Source organism: Amborella trichopoda, chromosome 2 (assembly GCF_054954075.1).
Source record: "Amborella trichopoda isolate Santa Cruz 75 chromosome 2, AtrichopodaSantaCruz75HAP2 v2.0, whole genome shotgun sequence".
Classification (NCBI taxonomy): Eukaryota; Viridiplantae; Streptophyta; class Magnoliopsida; order Amborellales; family Amborellaceae; genus Amborella; species Amborella trichopoda.
The window spans coordinates 63,054,626-63,073,103 of record NC_142337.1 but is presented as its reverse complement, the minus strand read 5'-3'; the positions used below and the strand labels follow the sequence as shown (position 1 = coordinate 63,073,103).

General features: G+C 36.4%; 1 protein-coding gene across 1 annotated transcript; it reads left to right on the top strand.

The window, feature by feature from the left end:
• The first annotated feature begins 2,748 nt into the window (after positions 1-2,748).
• Positions 2,749-17,430, top strand: LOC18445300 (potassium transporter 5). Its single transcript, XM_088860169.1, is given in 8 exon segments — positions 2,749-2,929; positions 6,037-6,262; positions 8,113-8,361; positions 9,846-9,887; positions 11,413-11,673; positions 11,909-12,076; positions 12,622-12,840; positions 14,484-17,430. Coding segments are annotated over 8 exon segments (2,193 nt in total). The 5' UTR covers positions 2,749-2,794; the 3' UTR covers positions 15,377-17,430.
• The last annotated feature ends 1,048 nt before the right edge of the window (positions 17,431-18,478 follow it).

Sequence of the window (18,478 nt, the reverse complement as noted above, 5' to 3'; positions counted from 1 at the left end):
GGAACAAGAAACTGACTTTCCTTCCAAATAAAAAGGGAACAATCCAAAACGGGAACAACCCAAAATCTTTATGGGAACTGTTTCTCTACAAGAAACAAACCTCTCAAATCTCTATGGAACCGTTTATCTACCTCTCAATCTTCAAAAAGCTAAAGGATGCCTAACCTTTCAATTTCCAAGAAACTACGTGAGACACCATCTCAAGAGTCAACATGAAGCACTATCACAATATTTCACAGGAGGCACCATCACAATGTTTATCTCCATAAGAAGCTATCTCAACTTTCATCCCATATATAAAAAGTTAGGAATACACACAAAAGATAAAACTTCATATATATATATATATATATATATATATATCAAACCAAAGAGACATATCCAAAATTTCTAATTTTATTGGATTTCTATCTCATTTACGAAATTTATCAATATCAATTTCAATCTCAATCCCATATAGTATGGATTAATCTCAATCCCACATAATATGCATACCTATATATACATACACATATATATCCCAACTTCATCGCAAAGTCACAGTTGTCCGGTAGTGTTTTAAGATTTATACTTTTTTTTATTAATCGGAAAATTTGAAATTCGGATAGTGTATACATCTTAGTGAGGCACACCTAATAAAAATATGAAAAAAATAATTTGTAAAATATAAATTGACTAAGATACCCCTATAAATTTTTGGGGGTATTTTGGTTAATTTATAGTTTTCAAATTATTTTTTTTATATTTTAACTAGATGTGTCTCACTAAGATGTACACACTTTCCAAATTTCAAGTAATTTGAGTATGTAAAAAAAGAAAAAAGAAAATTGAAACACCACCAGCTAATTGTGACCTTGCGATGAAGTTCGGCGGATGGTGATGCAGGTAGGGGATATATATATATATATATATATATATATATATATATATATATATAGGAAAAGTTTATAAAGAACCGAGGCTCTAAACAATCAAATTTGAGCTTACCTCAAAAATTTCACTAGAAAAGGTTGTATTGATACCCAAATATCTTCAAATTGATCATCTCGACATCAAGATGCATGGACATAAGAAAAAAATAGATTGCGACTTTTGAAAATAGTGTATTTTGTAACACATTTTTTTACCATCAATTTTCATGATTTTCAAGTTTTCATAGATATGTCGATTTACACTAATTTTGAAGCTTTAAACTTTATAATTAATTATGAAAATATATTTTAAGGCTATTACAAAGATTTTCGATATTAAAACCATATTTCTAAATACTATTTGAAGGTAGGCTCTAATTTGATTGTTTAGACCTAAGCTCTATGCAAACAGCACCTTATATATATATATATATATATATATATATATATATATATATATATATATATATGGGATATATACCATTGTTTTGTAATATAATATTTTTTAATAAATATATTTTTGGTCATTAAAAAAGGTAATACATCGTCCATATGATGTGTAACATCATCCACATGCACTAGCATAACCATGAAGTTAAGATGACCAATGAGAGAGCTTTCTAACAGCCAAACAACCTTTTCCGTAATAGGTTATTGAGATATACCTTACTTTCTTATAATATAAGGTTGATATTTTATATAAAAATTTTCTCTATGTTTATTACAATTTATCTCTCTATGTAGATATTTTTCTAATTTCTTACTCATTATAGTGAATGGAACTTTGTAGCCAAATGCTTTAAAATACTTGAGGAATGTTATAGAAAGTGTATATTGTGTGAGTATAATATGTTTATGGTAAGATTGGGCATTATGTAGGTGTCATTGATAGTTTTTTATTATGGGAAAGTATAGAATGAGACTATTTACCTTTGATACAAGGTGGTCACATTAATCTTGAACATTGGATGTGAAACTGCGTCGCTGCAACTATTCTATTGATTAAGCTCAAACTTTAAAAGAAATTTTTTCAAACTTTGTGACACATCCAAGCTATCAAATTTTACATCAAATAGTTGTAAGAAATTGTGACTACTTTGTGTAAATAGTCTCATTGTATACAATCCCTTTTATTATTGTTATGGCTTGTTGTATATTTACACTGGACTTGTATATTCCTTGTTGACATCAATATAGAGATAGTTGTCTACAAAAAATCCTGAGACTTTATCATGGAATTATGAAAAAAATCCCATTTTATTTTCAAAATATAGCAATATTGGCATTATCTAGACAATCTATTTTTAAGTTTTTATAAGTTTGCTTGATCTACATTATTTTGAAAAGTTTTAAATCAACTAATTAGAGTACAAATATATTTTATAACCATCACAAAAATTTCCGACACCAAAACATCCTCTTCGGACATTATGTAAGGATGTTTCTTATACCAACCCCACCATTTAGAGAAACTTGCACAGGAACACTGATGTTTAAAGGTGTGCTCTATTTTGATTGTTTAGAGCCTCGGCTCGGATAAGCTTTCTCGGGAACACTCATTATAAAAAATAAAAAATAAAAAATAAAAATAAAAAATAAAAAATAAAAAGAAATTGAACATCATAAACTCTTTTCCTTTGCACGAGATGTATTTGTGCGTCCATAGGACTTGAGCAGTGAGAGAATGCACGTATGAACTCCGTGCGATATTCAGTCTTTTAGTTTAAGGACTTCATAATCATTTCGAAAAAGACTGGAACTATTCCCGTCAGGAAAAGTATTTACCAGTGTCATCAGACTATAAATATCGGGCATAGAGGTTGAGGTCTCTTCCTTATTTTTTGACACTCTCTCTCTAAAATTCAGTTTCTCTCTCTTAGAAAATGGACGATCCTCTAAATGCAGTCGAAGAGCAGCCAACCTCAACCGAAATTCAAGGAAAATCTCCCATTCATAGGAGACTCCAGCGAGCCAACTCGTTTGACGCCGAGTCTTCCGGCGTAAAAAGGGGCTCCCAGGTCGGTTTTCTGGCAACTTTCGGGCGAATTATTGGACTATTCGTGGCGTTTGTTTTCCTTATCACTCTTGTCATTTGATGTTCTCTATGAAAAAATCCGTTAAATTAGTGGTTCTCTTCTGGTCTTTGATATTTCGGCTGCTAAGTTTGGTGTCATTATACGTGTTTCTTCTTCTATTTGTTTTCTCCGGCAATATAGAACAGAAAATCTGTCAATTTTTTGAATTTTCCAGTGATTCTTTTCTTCTTGGTTGTTGATATTTTGTTTCACGTTTTGTTGTCTTTCTTCTCATTTGATGTTCCCGTTGAAGAAATACCTTTAAGCGAGTAATTTTTTTTTCTTTTTCTTTGATCATTTCGCTGCAACTTCCTCTATCCTGCACATGTTTTCTCTTCTAATTTTATTTTCCGGCGTGATCAACTAGAAATCTGGCAAGATGTTTAAATATCCGGCGATTTTTCTTTGCTAAACTCGTCTGAATAAATTTTCTAGCTTATGTTTTTTTCTCGTCTCTTGGATTTCTTCCGCTTTTGCTTTAAGGTTGTATTTTTTCTGATATTCTCGTTTGATTGTCCAGCGAGATTTCTCTCGTCAGTTTGGTTTTCCAGCGAGTTTTTTTGTCCAGAAAAGTGGTTTTATTAAGTTTTCCGATCAAGTACTAGGAAGAATATCTTTTGTTTATTATTCTCAAGTCTTATAAACAAAAAAAAGGGTGCAGTTGGCATAGAGCCTAGGCTCTAAACAATCAAATTTGAGCCTACCTGTCGAGAAATGTAGTTTCAATAATGTTTTGGTTATTATTCTATTTGGTTATCTACCTTATTTTTCTCCATTAAAAGGTCGTGACAGTAACATATTTTTGCACTGAAATGTCTAGGATACCCTAAACTTCTCCTCAAATGTCTATTTGGTTATCTACCTTGTTTTTCTCCGTTAAAAGGTCGTCACAGTAACATATTTGGTTAGGTCGGCCATGCGATTTTTTTTTGGCCTTTTATTGTCTGATCGGTGGGTACGCTAGTAATTCCTGCTAAAGTTGGGCCTCTTTGTTCACCACTGTAATGGTGATGCTGTTCATTATGGTATTTGATTTCCGGCGAAATATTATTGCAATTCATTAATTAACCTTTCCCTTATTCAATTTCACTGATTTCCATTATCTACTTGAATTAGAGAGAATTTCTTTTATTTTTTGGCATTTGCTTTTAGAAAGTTTCAAAAATTTGTTCGTTGATATATTTAGTGGCTTTGTTTTATGGTGCTTTTGTTTCATATCATTATTTTCTGCCCCTTTTGGGGCTATCTATTTATAAATATCTTGCTGGCCTGGCCGGGCCTAGTGCCACCCTTACTATGAGCTGTTTTTTTTTTTATTTAGTTTTTTTTTTTTATTTACCATCATATACCCATATTATTGGCGATGGGTCATAATTACTCGCTATTAGATTTCAAACCGTTTGATTTGTCTTTAATAGCTAAAGATGACCATGAGTTCTTATTGCATATATTCCTTAATACACCCAAACGAATAAAGTTTGAAGTATTTTATCTCCATCCCCGGACCCGGATCGGGTCCGGGTCCATTGCCGCCCCTATTAAGAAATACAATTTTACACCTATCGATAAATAAAATAAGGGTGCAGTTGGCATACATATGCATACGTAGCTGTAGAGGTAAGGTGTACCTTCAAATTTTATCATGTTATATAATTTTGATGTAAAATATTTTTAGGATTATCTCAAAATCTATTTTTTATATCTAATTATAAAATTTTAAATTTAAAAAATAGTTAAAATCACGTAGATCTATGAACATATGAAAATCTTGAAAATGGACGGTGTAGATAATATGTTGTAAAATGCATTATTTTTTAGACTTAAAATCTGTTTATTTTTCATGGTCATACATCTCGATGTCGAGATGATCAATCAAAAGGTTTTTCAACATTAAAACTACTTTTTCTGATGGATTTTTGAAGTGTATTTGTAGTTCTATATTATAAAGTTGCATCTTTATATAAACTTTTTCCATAACACTAGTAAAAAATAGTACCCTAGCTCTCTCTATTTGACGTGAGCGTGCATAAGCGATTGAGAGAGGTATCCTAAAGATAGTATGGCTTTATCAAATGTACCAACGGAAACGAGAGGAGCACTAAACATACAATGTATGTCTCCGTTAATGCATTTAGTAAAGCCATACTACATTAGATACCACCCACCCACGCCCAAATGTATGCGTCTCCGTTAACGCCTTTATTAAGTTTCAGCACAAATCATTATCAGATTACTTTAATTGAAACTGATACTTATCCGCGATAATGAGTTGAAAGAAAATGAACAACCCATGAGGCCAAACACCTGATAAACCTAACCTTCTATTCTTAGTATCTCACTTATGCTCGTCTCATAAGCTTTCTCAAAAACTGAAACAAATTTGTACTTCTTCAAAAATTTGACTCTTATTATTTTTTTTGTAAAAAAAACTAGCTTAAAAAAATACACTTTATCAAATTAACCTAAAAATCCTATTTTTAACCATTGACCCTAATAAGATAAAAATAAATATAAACTCATAGATCTAAAAATAAAAATTCCAATTAACCCATTTTTTTTTTATCTATATTACAAAGCACACCTTCATCTCCCTCTACAAACAAACCCTCGCCTCAAGCCCCCATGTTTTCACAAAAGCATGGCAAGCCTTGATCTTCTTCCTATTCTACCTCTCGTCCTTCGCCACTTCACATGATCAAGGGTATTTGGTCAACATCAATTATGATAATTTGTTTGTTTCCAAGAAAAAGAATGCGTACTTCCAATATTGGGGGTGGTCGGTGAAGTAAGAATAATCAAACTTTGCCTCCCTCTACTATTTTAAGAAATATCATTTAAATCTTTCGTCAAATTATTATTAATATTATTAACAATTATCCTTCTTCATATTATCTTCCCATTCATAACCTTGGAGCATGCTCTGGATTGATTTTTTCCAGTCCTTTATACCTGAAATATTATTCCATTTCTTAATTCCTTGTTTTTTGTAGACTCGTAGTTGGGGCACAATTTTCAGTCCCTTGTACGTGAAATAACCTTGTTTTTTGTAGACTCATAGTTGGGGCGCAATTTTCAATCTTGCTTTCCAAAGCATAGGCGTTGTTTATGGGGACATTGGAACATCTCCACTGTATGTGTATTCGAGGGCACTCGCGAGTGGCATTCAGCACAACGATGACATATTGGGGGTCTTGGCTATCATCATATATACCCTTATACTCATCACTCTGATCAAATATGTGTTCATTGTACTCCAAGCAAACGATAATGGCGATGGTAAGTTGGTAATTACCCTTCTTCCTTTTAAGACACTTACTTACTACTGCTACTTCTATTAATCAACTTTATTTAAAATGGAAGATGATTTGAGGTTTTTTGGGCTATTTTCGGATCTGGTTTCCTTTGCTTTTTGGGAATTATCATTATGCATGGAGTCTCCTTTTATAGTTGACAAAGTAGCCTTTTGGGTAGTATCATGATGCATAGACTACCCTTTTATAGTTCACAAAGTATGTCTCATTGTTTGAAGGAAAAGTATCCCGTCCACAAGATTCATGTGGATGGGTGGATAAGCACCCTTCTAATGGTTTAGATCTCATATTGCCAGATCCAACTGCCGAAAAACAGTCTCGTATTTTATTTTTTATCAAAATAATATACTTATCTGAATTTTTAAGTGTAGGTGTATTTATACATATAACTAAATAAAAATGATTAAAAAATATTTTAAATAAAAAATTATCAAAATACTTTGAAATTTATTTTGGTCAATATTTTTGTACTAATTTTAAGAAAATTATTTGGTGCATCCAAGTCTGCACCTGTTACTATGCGGGCTCGGAGATCTACACCATCCGCCAAAACTGGGCCCTGTAAACAATAGTCATCCAAAAGGTTTTCCCCAAAAAATATCATTTATAGTTTTTACAATTTATTTATTTTTATAGATTAAATCTCTATGTTAAAGATTATATATTCCCTAAAAATTAGGATCAAATTCTATTTCAAAAATAAATTATTAATGGGCCTGCATTTTTACCTACGAGTCCATGGACTCATAGAAACAATATCCTTAATTTTATTCAATCTCATTTACAAAATGAACCTAAAACCAAAATTTCAGATTAATATTTTTTTTTTTTTTTTTAAAAAAAAGAAAAAAAAAGATATTCATTATTGGACCTTGGATGACCATGGTTCTATCTGAACTATTAAAAGGGGCAAAGCTTTGCACCTTTTAAGCGTCCACACATGCTGTGGACGTAATATCAACCCTTGTTTGGAATGCTTCGATATTTAAATCCAGGGATATTATGTAAAAGAGAAATGGTTATTCGTCAATAAGTAGAAGCCTTGCTATCATTTTTGGGAAATACTAGATTATTGTGGAAAACTGTGTTCTGGTGATACAAATGGTAATTTTGTGCTGGGAATTTGATCAGTAAGAGAGAATTTTATTTTTCATCACTTTCGGTTCATTGCTATCTTATAGAACAAAAGAAACAGTACAGCTGTGAGTGCCACATTCCTGTGTTCGTATAGGTGAATGTGCATGCAGTTCAGAAGTTGATTTGGTGAAATTGAAAAAGGTGTAGGTAAAATGTTATGGGCCTCCAACTCTCTTAACCACCATTGTAGGCAATGCTTGAGCCTCAGCCACTTGAAGTAGACATGTTCTGCAAAGATTAAATGTAAAATATTCTTGCTCGTCTCTTTGAATGATTGTGTTTGGGCTCAGTGTAGGTATTATACTGTCAAAAAAAAAATTAAATCATAAAATAGAAGACATAAAATAAAAAGGTTAGTTTGTCCATATTTTTATGCTTGAGCCTAGAATAATCTAGTGCCAAATTCGAGGCCTGGAAGAAATTGTAATTCAATTTATTTTTAGGAAAAGTATACAAAGAGACCACTTTTCTAGTTCAATTTATTTTTATGTTTTTATTTTTCTAGTATGTTTCGGTGTATTGAGATTTCTAATTCAAAATTTTGATGCACTAGATTTAAGTTTTACAGCTGCATTGGCTAGGTGCTACCCACATAACTTCTTCTTTCACCAATCTATTGCTTTCTTCCGATATTCTCTGTGTTTTTTTCTTTCCGAGTCTTATGTCATGTATTCTTAGGGGGCAGTTTTGCTTTATATTCATTGATATGCCGATACGCCAAGGTGAGTCTCATCCCGAACCAGGAAGCTGAGGACCTAGACGTGTCGAGCTACAGGTTGGAGCCGGCAAGCAGAAGCTTGGCTTGAGCGTCCAAGGTGAAATCATGGCTTGAAGGCTCGGCAACTGCCAAGTTTACCCTGTTGCTAATGACCATGCTTGGAACCTCTATGGTCATCGGGGATGGTGTCCTCACCCCTTGTATTTCAGGTATGGCCTTTTCAACTCCTCAGCAGTTCATATTACTTCTTAAATTATTTATTTTTCTTTTTAGATAAAAATGCTTTCAAACTTGAAAAGAGAATATTTTCAGGTGTCTCCACACACATATAATTTATATATTTTGAGGCTCATAAACATTCGGTATTGATTTGATGACTGAAAGCGAAATAAAGTTAATGTTCCTAGCTTTCATTAATTGTTAGGCTATGATTAATACTTTATATTATTATTGAGGCACGCCTAGGCAGATCTTGGTCAAATGACTAGATATCCTTAAACACATATATAACATGTATGTAAGGGTACATATAAAGCTTGCCCTTTTTCGATAAGCCAAAAAATAATATGTCCTTGGGGCAGGCAGCATATAGTTCATTGAATGCCTTGGCCAAACCCTACCTAGGAGTTTTTTTAGTACCCCGGGATATATCTTCCTTAACAAATAAAAAGAAAAATTCATCCATGTGCCTAAGAAATGACATTTACCGTTCAATTTTTTATTACTTAGATCAAAGTGGTTGGGGATTACGAACTTATAATTCAATCTCTTATTACTTAGATCACAGTGGTTAGGGGTTACGAACTCATAATAATTCAATCTCTCTTTTTTCAAGTACTCATGTACTGATCGTAAATAGATGATAACATTTTATATTAAAAAAAATATTACGTAAATAAATTTTTTTAGTAGGGATGAAATGTACAAAGTACTATGCACGCTATTTTGAAATTGAAAAAAAGGTGTGGTTTGTATAAGGCCGAAGCTCCAAACAATTAAAGTAAGGCACACATTCAAATAGTATGGAAAGATGTTTTATTGTTGAAAATATCTAAATGGTTTGAAAAGATTTTTCTATCTTTAATTATAAAATTTAAAGCTTTAAAAGTAGTGTAAATCAAACATATTTATGAACTTGTAAATGTTGAAAATTGACGGTCTAAATAATACATTACAATATGCACTATTTTCAAAATTTGAAGTTTATTTATTTTTTGATGTGTATATATGTCAAGGTCGAGATTTTAGGATTTGAGAGTTTTTCTTACTTCAAAACAACGACTAGTGAATTTGTTTAATTATTTAGAGCCTGGACGCTTTGTAAACTCTACCCTCTGAAAAATTTGCTATAATAACCCGTGGAGGATTGAAAAGCCACACCCCATTTGGTCATCACTGTCCACTGATACGATACCCGCAGATGAGAGGGAGTACAGGACCATAATTGTGGGCTCTACTCTCTCTCACACACCTGCGCCTGCGCTCGTCTCAATAGACTATGATGACCGAGTATGGTTTTCTCACGGTCCTAGGATTACATTATTTCCATGCTTCATCTTTTCTGGTCAGATTAGTGTGCGTTGAGTATATGCTATGGACATCGCAAATCTTTTTAAGTCGTATTAGATGCTTGGCCTCGCGCAAAATGGTTAGGGGATTCTTCTAATTTATTCCTGTCGTTACTACGTTACAGTATTCTCAGCCGTGGGAGGAATGAAGGGTTCTTTGACTGAATGTGTGGATAAAAGAAAGATTTCTTTTATTGGTTTCGATCAATTTGAAGGCTGAGCAAGTCTTTTTCACTGTCACTGTCCGTCTCCGACCTTTCATAAATACCAACCTCTGGGAAACCCAACTTTGCGTCTATTTTCCAGATAAAACTTTCTAACAAGGTTCATGGATGAAATCTGGGCAGCTGGGGACCATGTTTAGTATTAGATGGATTTCCACAGAAATCCCATTTGATGTCAAGATATTGTTCTCACCAAGATTTATCCATGGCTTTTTAACCCACTTTATCTGTTTCAGGAGGCCGATTTTTTTTCAAACTTTTTACCTGATTCACCCAAGAAGAATAACAATTTGGAGAATTAACTGCTGAGCTGAATTTCGATGTGCTTTTTAGTCTGTTCTAATCATTTAATTTAATTCGAATTAATGTTATCAAATCCATAATGTTAGGGATTTTGATAATATTATTCCCCTTTTCCCCACAACAGCGTGTTATCATCTGAGTAGGGGAAATATAATTTTTCCTTGTTATATGAAATGTGATTTGAACTGGGTCCAAGCCAGCAATCTGACCAGAAGGGAGATTCGCTGGTTGATATCTGATCCATTTCCCAGTGACGTTTCAGTGACATTGGTTTCTTATCACTCCCTGAACTTGGTATGAAACATCGAACCGCTTGGGATACCGAACGATCGGAGCAAGGATCTCAGAAGCCAAAGATTTGGATTTTAAGATACATATCATTGTAGAGAAATTTTTGTTTGAAGACTAAGGAAAACAACTTAATTCAGGAATTTTGCTGAAGTCAATCAAGCTAATTTAAACTTCGATTCAAAATATATAATGGACGGTGTGCTGACAGTTGTCCAATGCTGACATTCATAGAGTGATATTTTTCTCTATTAGAACATTACTTGAAATATGCCTTTTTTTCTAATAGATACTAAAACATGGATGAATACTTTTCTGATATGTAAATGTTTAAATAAATGCTTAAATATCAGTTCCAAATGTAAGTTGATTTTGGCTAAAATTTGAATTGGATTGTGCTCGCTGAAATTCAGCCTGGATTCAGGGTACAAAACGCAACATATGAGTAGCTTATTATCATTATTGTGTTTGTTGATTTAACCAATATCAGCAGAAATCTGTCCAAAGTTTAGTTAACATTTTCTAAAATAGGTGAAAGATTTTCTGAGTTATTAACTGACTCTCTTTCAGTTCTGTGAAAATCATTCTCCTAATTGAAGCTTATGCACACTTACGCACATGACCATGAGAATGTCAACATATTCACACATATGAAGCATGTTCTCTCATGAACACACACGCTGGCTTCAGATTTCAGTTCTTATTTTTCAGCATGGCTGTTTTGTTACCTTTGCAAAATGATTGGATTAATTTTGGTTGTGTTCTAACTTACGGAAAACAAAAGTTGTATTCCAAATTGGAGCTAATTCTGCAATTTCCTGTAATCTGCAGAATCATTCCCTTTGTTTAGTGACTTAATTGTATCTTATTTTTGCAGGATGGGTTGTTTCGATATCTGTAGCGATCTTGGTCTGTATTTTCTTGGTACAGAGGTTTGGCACAGATAAAGTTGGTTATAGCTTTGCACCGATTATTATAGTGTGGTTTCTTTTTATCGGCGTCATTGGCATCTACAACTTTTGTAAGTACGACCCTGGGGTGATCAAAGCCTTTAATCCAAAATACATCGTAGACTACTTCAGCAGGAGCAAGAAGGATGCTTGGATTTCGCTTGGTGGGATCGTCCTTTGTATCACAGGTTCCCATACTATTTTCTTTCAAGAGTCTAAGTTGTTTCTCCGATGACTGATATACGCCTATAATGTTAATAGAAAATGTGGAACAATTTGTTTCTTCTTTACTGTTTATCATATTAGAAAATTCTTCAAATGTTTCTGTTGTTTTTGGCTGATTTCTTTTCATTTTAATGCGGTTAATGTTTTCATGGTGACTATGGCTTGCAATATTTTCTGATTTGAATCCTCCTGTCATAGGAACTGAGGCAATGTTTGCTGATCTTGGCCACTTCACGGTGCAATCGATACAGATTAGCATGTGCTCAGTTGTTTGCCCATCACTCATCCTTGCGTATACTGGCCAAGCATCCTACCTACGAAAGCACAACGAGCATGTGGAAGACACCTTTTACAAGTCTATACCAAGTGAGGATTGTAACTTCTAAGAACATTTGTTCTATATCTTACACAAATGCACACACCCACTTACACACATACTCATGGAAATGAATGATTATTGTGTGACTTGGGCTGTTCCAACACGTCTAGGTCTGAGTTGTATGTGCATCTTGTGTATAGATTATTTATATACAACTTGCACTGTAGGCGAATTAGATTCCTTTGATTAAGAGATTGGTAGGTAAATGTTAAGTTTGAAGCCTATGTCAATGTCTATATTGAGAATTTGAAACTAATCTGTCAGGAAAAATGTAATTATATTCTTTGTTGTAGGAAGGAGCCAGATGTCACAAGTTGACCACCCACTTTTTAAAAGTGAGGCTTTACATATAGAATACTTACTTCTGCTTATAGAAAGTGCAGATGCGTGGTCCTCTTTACGTAGATTACACAACTGAACTATTTGCAAGACACCATACACATGCATGTATTTATGTACCTATCTAAATGTGCATACTAATGTAGTGGTGCCACAGGCCCCTTGTACTGGACCATGTTTGTGGTGGCGGTAGGTGCTGCAATCATCGCTAGCCAAGCAATGATATCAGGGACATTCTCCATTGTACAGCAGTCCCTTGCTATGGGGTGCTTTCCACGTGTGAAGGTGGTACACACATCCTCAAAGTACGAAGGGGAAGTCTTCATACCTGAAGTCAATTACCTCCTCATGATTGCGTGTGTGCTGGTTACAGCAGGATTCCGTGCCACGGAAAAGATAGGCAATGCATATGGTAAGATTCCTTTGCGTCTCCAAATTTACTTATTGGCTCCTTTATGTCGTATGTTGTGTACTGCTTTTTAATTGCTTTCAAAAATCAAAATATAATTATCACCGTGCTACTTTAGCATTTATTCAGCTTTGGGGCAAATGATTTGACATGCATGAGTCACAGAGACTTGGCAGGTTACCAGTGTAGCTCTAGCCTTAGACAAACTCTCACGAGTCTTACTCTCCAGGTAACATTAGTAGTGATGAGAAGTTGACTCGTTGGATGCCTGAATTGAGCTGTGAATCAAGGAGTTTTCGAACTATGGTTGCTGGGAAGATAATGTGTGGTTCCACTTGTTGAAGTGGAGAGCTTACCAAAACATGTTGGTCTTACTACTAGTTTCTTTCTCAGTGGTATAGACCAAACATGGTGGCAAAAGATATTCTTGCTGCATTGCTGTTGAGTTGAAGGGATATAGAACATTGTACAAGATTGTTTATATTCCTTACGTGTCTTCACCCAGAAGATTGAGAATGCTCGTTAAATAACTCTTTTACATCTGTCGCTCCCTTAAGATGTCAAGCACCATTTTCTAGATACTCACCTGTCATCCTTCTACAGAATTTGTCAAACTGTCTTAGCAGCCATTGAAAACCCATCTTAAGAGTAGCCTAAATTGTTACGCCATGATTAACAAAAAGGCTGACCATCTTGGAACAGAGTATCAAAGGTGAACTACTTGCGCTTAACTTGTTTTGTTTGCACTCTTACAAGTTGCTAGTGCCTAATTCTAGATCTCTACATAGCATAACATGTTTATTAAACTGTTCCCCACTTCGAGAAACGTTTTTTTAAATGATTGATTTTGGAACGTTGAGCCATATAAATGATTAGTATGTCTTTTCTATTGGTTTTGGCCTTTTTTTTCGAAGACTAAGGTGGGTAACTCTACATTGCCCTTCCCTACTATTAAATTCTCTGGCTTTGGACTTCCTCTTATGCATTCAATGTTCTCTGCTAATCTTATAGTTGTTGATTTTTTATCATTAAAAAAAATAAATCTTGTAGTTGTTGATCAGTTAAGTAATTGGAACTCCTTTCTTATCATCATCATCATCCGAGCTTGATCCCAACTAGGAACTTATTTTTTATGTTATACTCAGAATAACTCTTATGTAGAATAAGACCCATGAACTGATTGGAAGGGACTGCAAAGGTGAGTGCTTCTTCCACATTATCCTTTGTTAATTGCTTCCTCTTTTGCTATTGTTTCAATGCCCTCTTATCTCTTTTAAATTGTATGGTCAATCTTACTTCATCTGTTAAACTCCCAATCAAAATGACAGATGATTCTTTTTTGATGGCTGTTAATCTGAAAACTCTGCTTTGTGTTTCATACAATATTGAATTATGCTTTATTGAACTTATACGAAGTTAAGGTGGATATGTTTTGAACATAAGCTGCTCATTTGGATTATCAAATTAACATCACCACTTGTGCCCCTATCATCATTCAGGGGCTCTTGCTATGCTCCTAATCTGAATATGCTTCTGCCTCTATTAAGATCGTTATTTTTCGTGTTAATATCAGCTTCAATTTTCTTTTCGTTTTTTTAGTTATCCATTGGGCTTCATTTTCATACATGCTGATTTCATGTGTGCAGGGATTGCAATTGTGTTCGTGATGACACTCACGACTGCACTTGTAACCTTAGTCATGGTCATGATATGGAAGACCAACATCTTCCTAATCCTGGCCTTTGTCCTTGTAATTGGCTCAGTCGAACTCCTTTATCTGACCTCCGTCCTCTACGAATTCACCCAAGGTGGCTACTTCCCCTTAGCCTTTGCTGCCTTCCTCATGACTGTCATGAGTGTATGGAGCATGGTACACCTCCGCAAATACAATTATGAGCTCCAACACAAAGTCCCGACCAGAAACTTGCTTGACCTGACCACAAAACCGGAGGTCCACCGGGTCCTGGGCATCGGTCTATTCTACTCTGAGCTAGTAGAGGGCGTCCCACCCATTTTCTCTCACTACATTGACGATGTGCCTGCCGTCCACAAAGTTTTAGTCTTTGTGTCCATGAAGTGGCTCCCTATAGGGTGGGTCCCACAAGATGAACGCTTCTTGTTTAGGCGAGTAGGGCCCTGTGAGCTTGGGGTTTTTAGATGCATAGTGAGATATGGTTACACTGATGCAGCTTTGGTTCATGGGGAGTTTGAAGCCAGGATCGTAGAGGGGTTGAAGCAGTTTATAAACTCCGAGCACATGTGGAGTATGGGGGAGGATGGGGAGGTTGTAGCAAGAGAGTCTAATGATAAAGAGGAGGTAGAGAGAGAATTGAGGGAGGTGGAGAAGGTAATGAGTACGGCAGTAGTGTATTTAGTGGGTCAGACTGAGGTGGTGGATAGGAGCGAGGCGAGGTGGTGGGAGAAGGTGCTGATAGACTATCTATATACTTGGTTGAGGAGGAATGTGAGGCAGGGGGTGGAGGTGCTGCGTATTCCTCATACAAGAATGGTGAAGGTGGGAATGACTTATGAGCTCTAACCAACCCAATTGATTGGTTAGGGAGAGAGAGGGTGACTCTTGGTGTCCCTCCAAGAGGTTTCCCAATTTTGCTTATCCTGTTTTTCCTCTTTTTTCGGTGTATGTGATGTGAAAGCAAGGAAAAGAGAATATACATGAAAACCAACATACATAAGGAAGATTTATTTGAATTGAATCTGGCTGCAATGGAAAATTGTGTCAATATGGTGCTCTTGTTGCTCTTTAGATCCCTTCACAAATGCTTTCCCTTTCCCTTTCAGAGTACCCCGACTGTCTTCAGGGTAGTCCCCACAAAAGAATTTCACCCATTAGGTGAAGGTCACCCGACCGTTGCTAGACTTGGCAGTGATCAATTGGTAAGCCTCGAAAATCTTTTGAAGATTGGTGGGCGGCTCTTCATCTCCCAAGCTAGCTCCACTAAAAATGACCGAATTCTAGGGCACAAATTCGTCATACATGGCCCCGATTATCAGAAGAACCCTAATAAAATGAAGATCTAGCGAAGTAATTCCTGCTTCCCCATGCCCAAGAAGCCAGGTATTGCTAACATGGCTCCATGTCTCCGGCAATACCTTCACAGTATTGGAGCACCGATCATAGTAGCTGCCCGAACACTGGACCGCTGCTAATAGAGAAGCACGTTCAAGAGTGCTTTTATACGACACCAACACCTTGGCAGTCCAGGAAGAGTATCCCTTTAAGTATTAGTGCTCCCCCTGAATTCGAAGGCCTTTTACTGACCACATTAGTAGCCCCTTTGCCTGCACCAATCGTTTCCCTAGGGTGGGCAAGTTCTCCCCAGAGGCTATGTTCCTGTGCATATAATGAAGCAGTGCCTTCCCTTCTTCAATGCTAACATTTCCGTCATTACCCTCGCGAACTTCAAAATGAAAGGGGTCAGTAATGAAGGTGACACTGAGAGGGCCTACATACTGGCATAGTTAGCCAAATGGGCTCACCCCTTGATAGAGCCTCACCGGTAAAATCCTGAGTGCCAATCTCTCCCTCTCTTGGAAGCTTCTTTACATTAGGAATTCGGTAAGAAAAGGTAAGCCATTGTAAAAGGGCTCAACGATTCAAATCGAAAATTGCTAAGGCACTAGAGCAGCGTTGGTTGGGCACTCACACCTTAGCGCCTACTGCTTTTCCCAATGCCTAGCGTCGGCTGCGTCTGACGACACTTAACGCCGGTTGTGTTTGCCAACCCTTAGCGTCAGCTGAGTCTTCCAATGCCTAGTGCCGGCTAAGTTTCCCAATGCCTAGCGCCGGTTGTGTTTCCCAATGCCTGGCGCCAACTGCATTTGCCAAATGCCTAGAGCCAGCTACGTCTGACAACACTTGGCGCCAGTTGTGTCTGTCAACCATTAGCGCGCCGGTCGAGTCTTCCAACGCCTAGCGCCGGCTAAGTTTTCCAATGCCTAACGTCGATTGCGATTGCCAATGTCTAGCGCCGGCTGTTTTCAGATCTCTCACACGTGCCACAGACTCCATGCGTGACGCCTCGAACCCTGCTGCGTCCCTTGACAACCGACGCCACGTCCTTATATGCCGCCTGACACACGTCTCACAGGTGCGAATGGAAACCGCCCATCTTCCCTGCGGCGGTTCACTTCCTGTGACCATCCACTTCTTGTAACTATTCACCTTCCTTGCAACTGTCCACCTTCAGCGACTGTTCTGTTTCCCTTGACCCTTCGGCGTCTCGCTGGAACTTCTCTTACATGGCCAGAAACTCACTGAGAGGCTTTTCCCTGCCTGCGTCTTGGTCGGGAAGTCACCAAAACCCCGCCGAAAACCCTTTGCAACTTTCCCTTAGTCATCGGAAAACCCCCTAAGCTCCCGAAAAACTTCCCAAAGCTTGACTTCCCCTACTCTGTATTGGGTACTCGGAACAAGGAGGGGCACTGGGATACTTTAGCACTTTAGTGACTTAAAAAAAAGACCAAAATACCCTTATATTTTGGGTTCCAAACATAAAACATGTTATTCCAATAGAATCTCTTGTTCCACATTGGGAACCCTAAACAAATTGAGGTATTTCATTATTTTGCTCATGTCACTTGAGTCGAGCCTAACGATATAAATATCACTACTTTGGGTTCTTAAGTTGGAACATGACTTTTTCATAAATTCTCTTTTGAATATGGGATAAGCATGGCCTTTTTGTTTTTTTGGCTACTTAATTAAATTGATTCAAATTACCAAAACATCCCATCTTATCATATATTCAATAAGGGCAATTTGGGTATTTTTAGGCAAAAGCATTGAAGCTTGTAGACAATACCCCTCCAACCAATCTTTTTATCACAACTTTTATCCCAAAACAAAATTTTCTAGCAAATACCCCCCAAATCAAAAAGTTATTGGCTTTTTTTGACAAAAATGTTCTTGTCCGTACATGATGGCATTACATCCCCGTAAGATGCTCAACGACTAGAAAGAATGTCGTATCGAGTCCACAATGTGCTGGACCGAGTGGGGACGTTGCCGGACCGCACGTTGGGCCTGTTGCCGGACTGCTCTTTGGCAATACCGGACCGCATGGGCCTATTGCTGGGTTGTTCTTTGGTAGTGTCGGACCACTTTGGGATATTGCCAGACAACTTGTTTATACTGTCGGACCGCCTTAGTGTGTGTTATGGGAAAAGTTAAGCAGTCGGAGTTAGAAGAGAGAGAAGGAATTTTGGTCCTAAAAATGATGACTTTTTTATTGGGGGTATTTGTTAGAAAGGTTTGTTTTGTGATAGAAGTTGCGAAAAAAAAATTGGCTAGGAGAAGGTTGTAAAGAAAGTTAGGTCATGAGGTATTTTGTAATTTTCCCATTTAACTACACCGTTTATTTTTTAGAGGTGGTTTGACCATTTGTGAGATATTTTTTGAGCATTTTTTTGTGATCCACCTTGTAGTAACTTCACTTTTGGTTTGTATACTAATCACCTTATGCGTGTATCCATTGGCTTCCCCTAGGTTGTTCTCCGTATCGATGTTTCGCAAGCAATGAAAACCATAAACACCAATTTTTATTTTATTTGCAAAATAAGTCGTTTATTTGAAACTTCAAGCAAGCAGTTAAGTGCCTTTTAGCTCTTCGAAAAAAAAAAA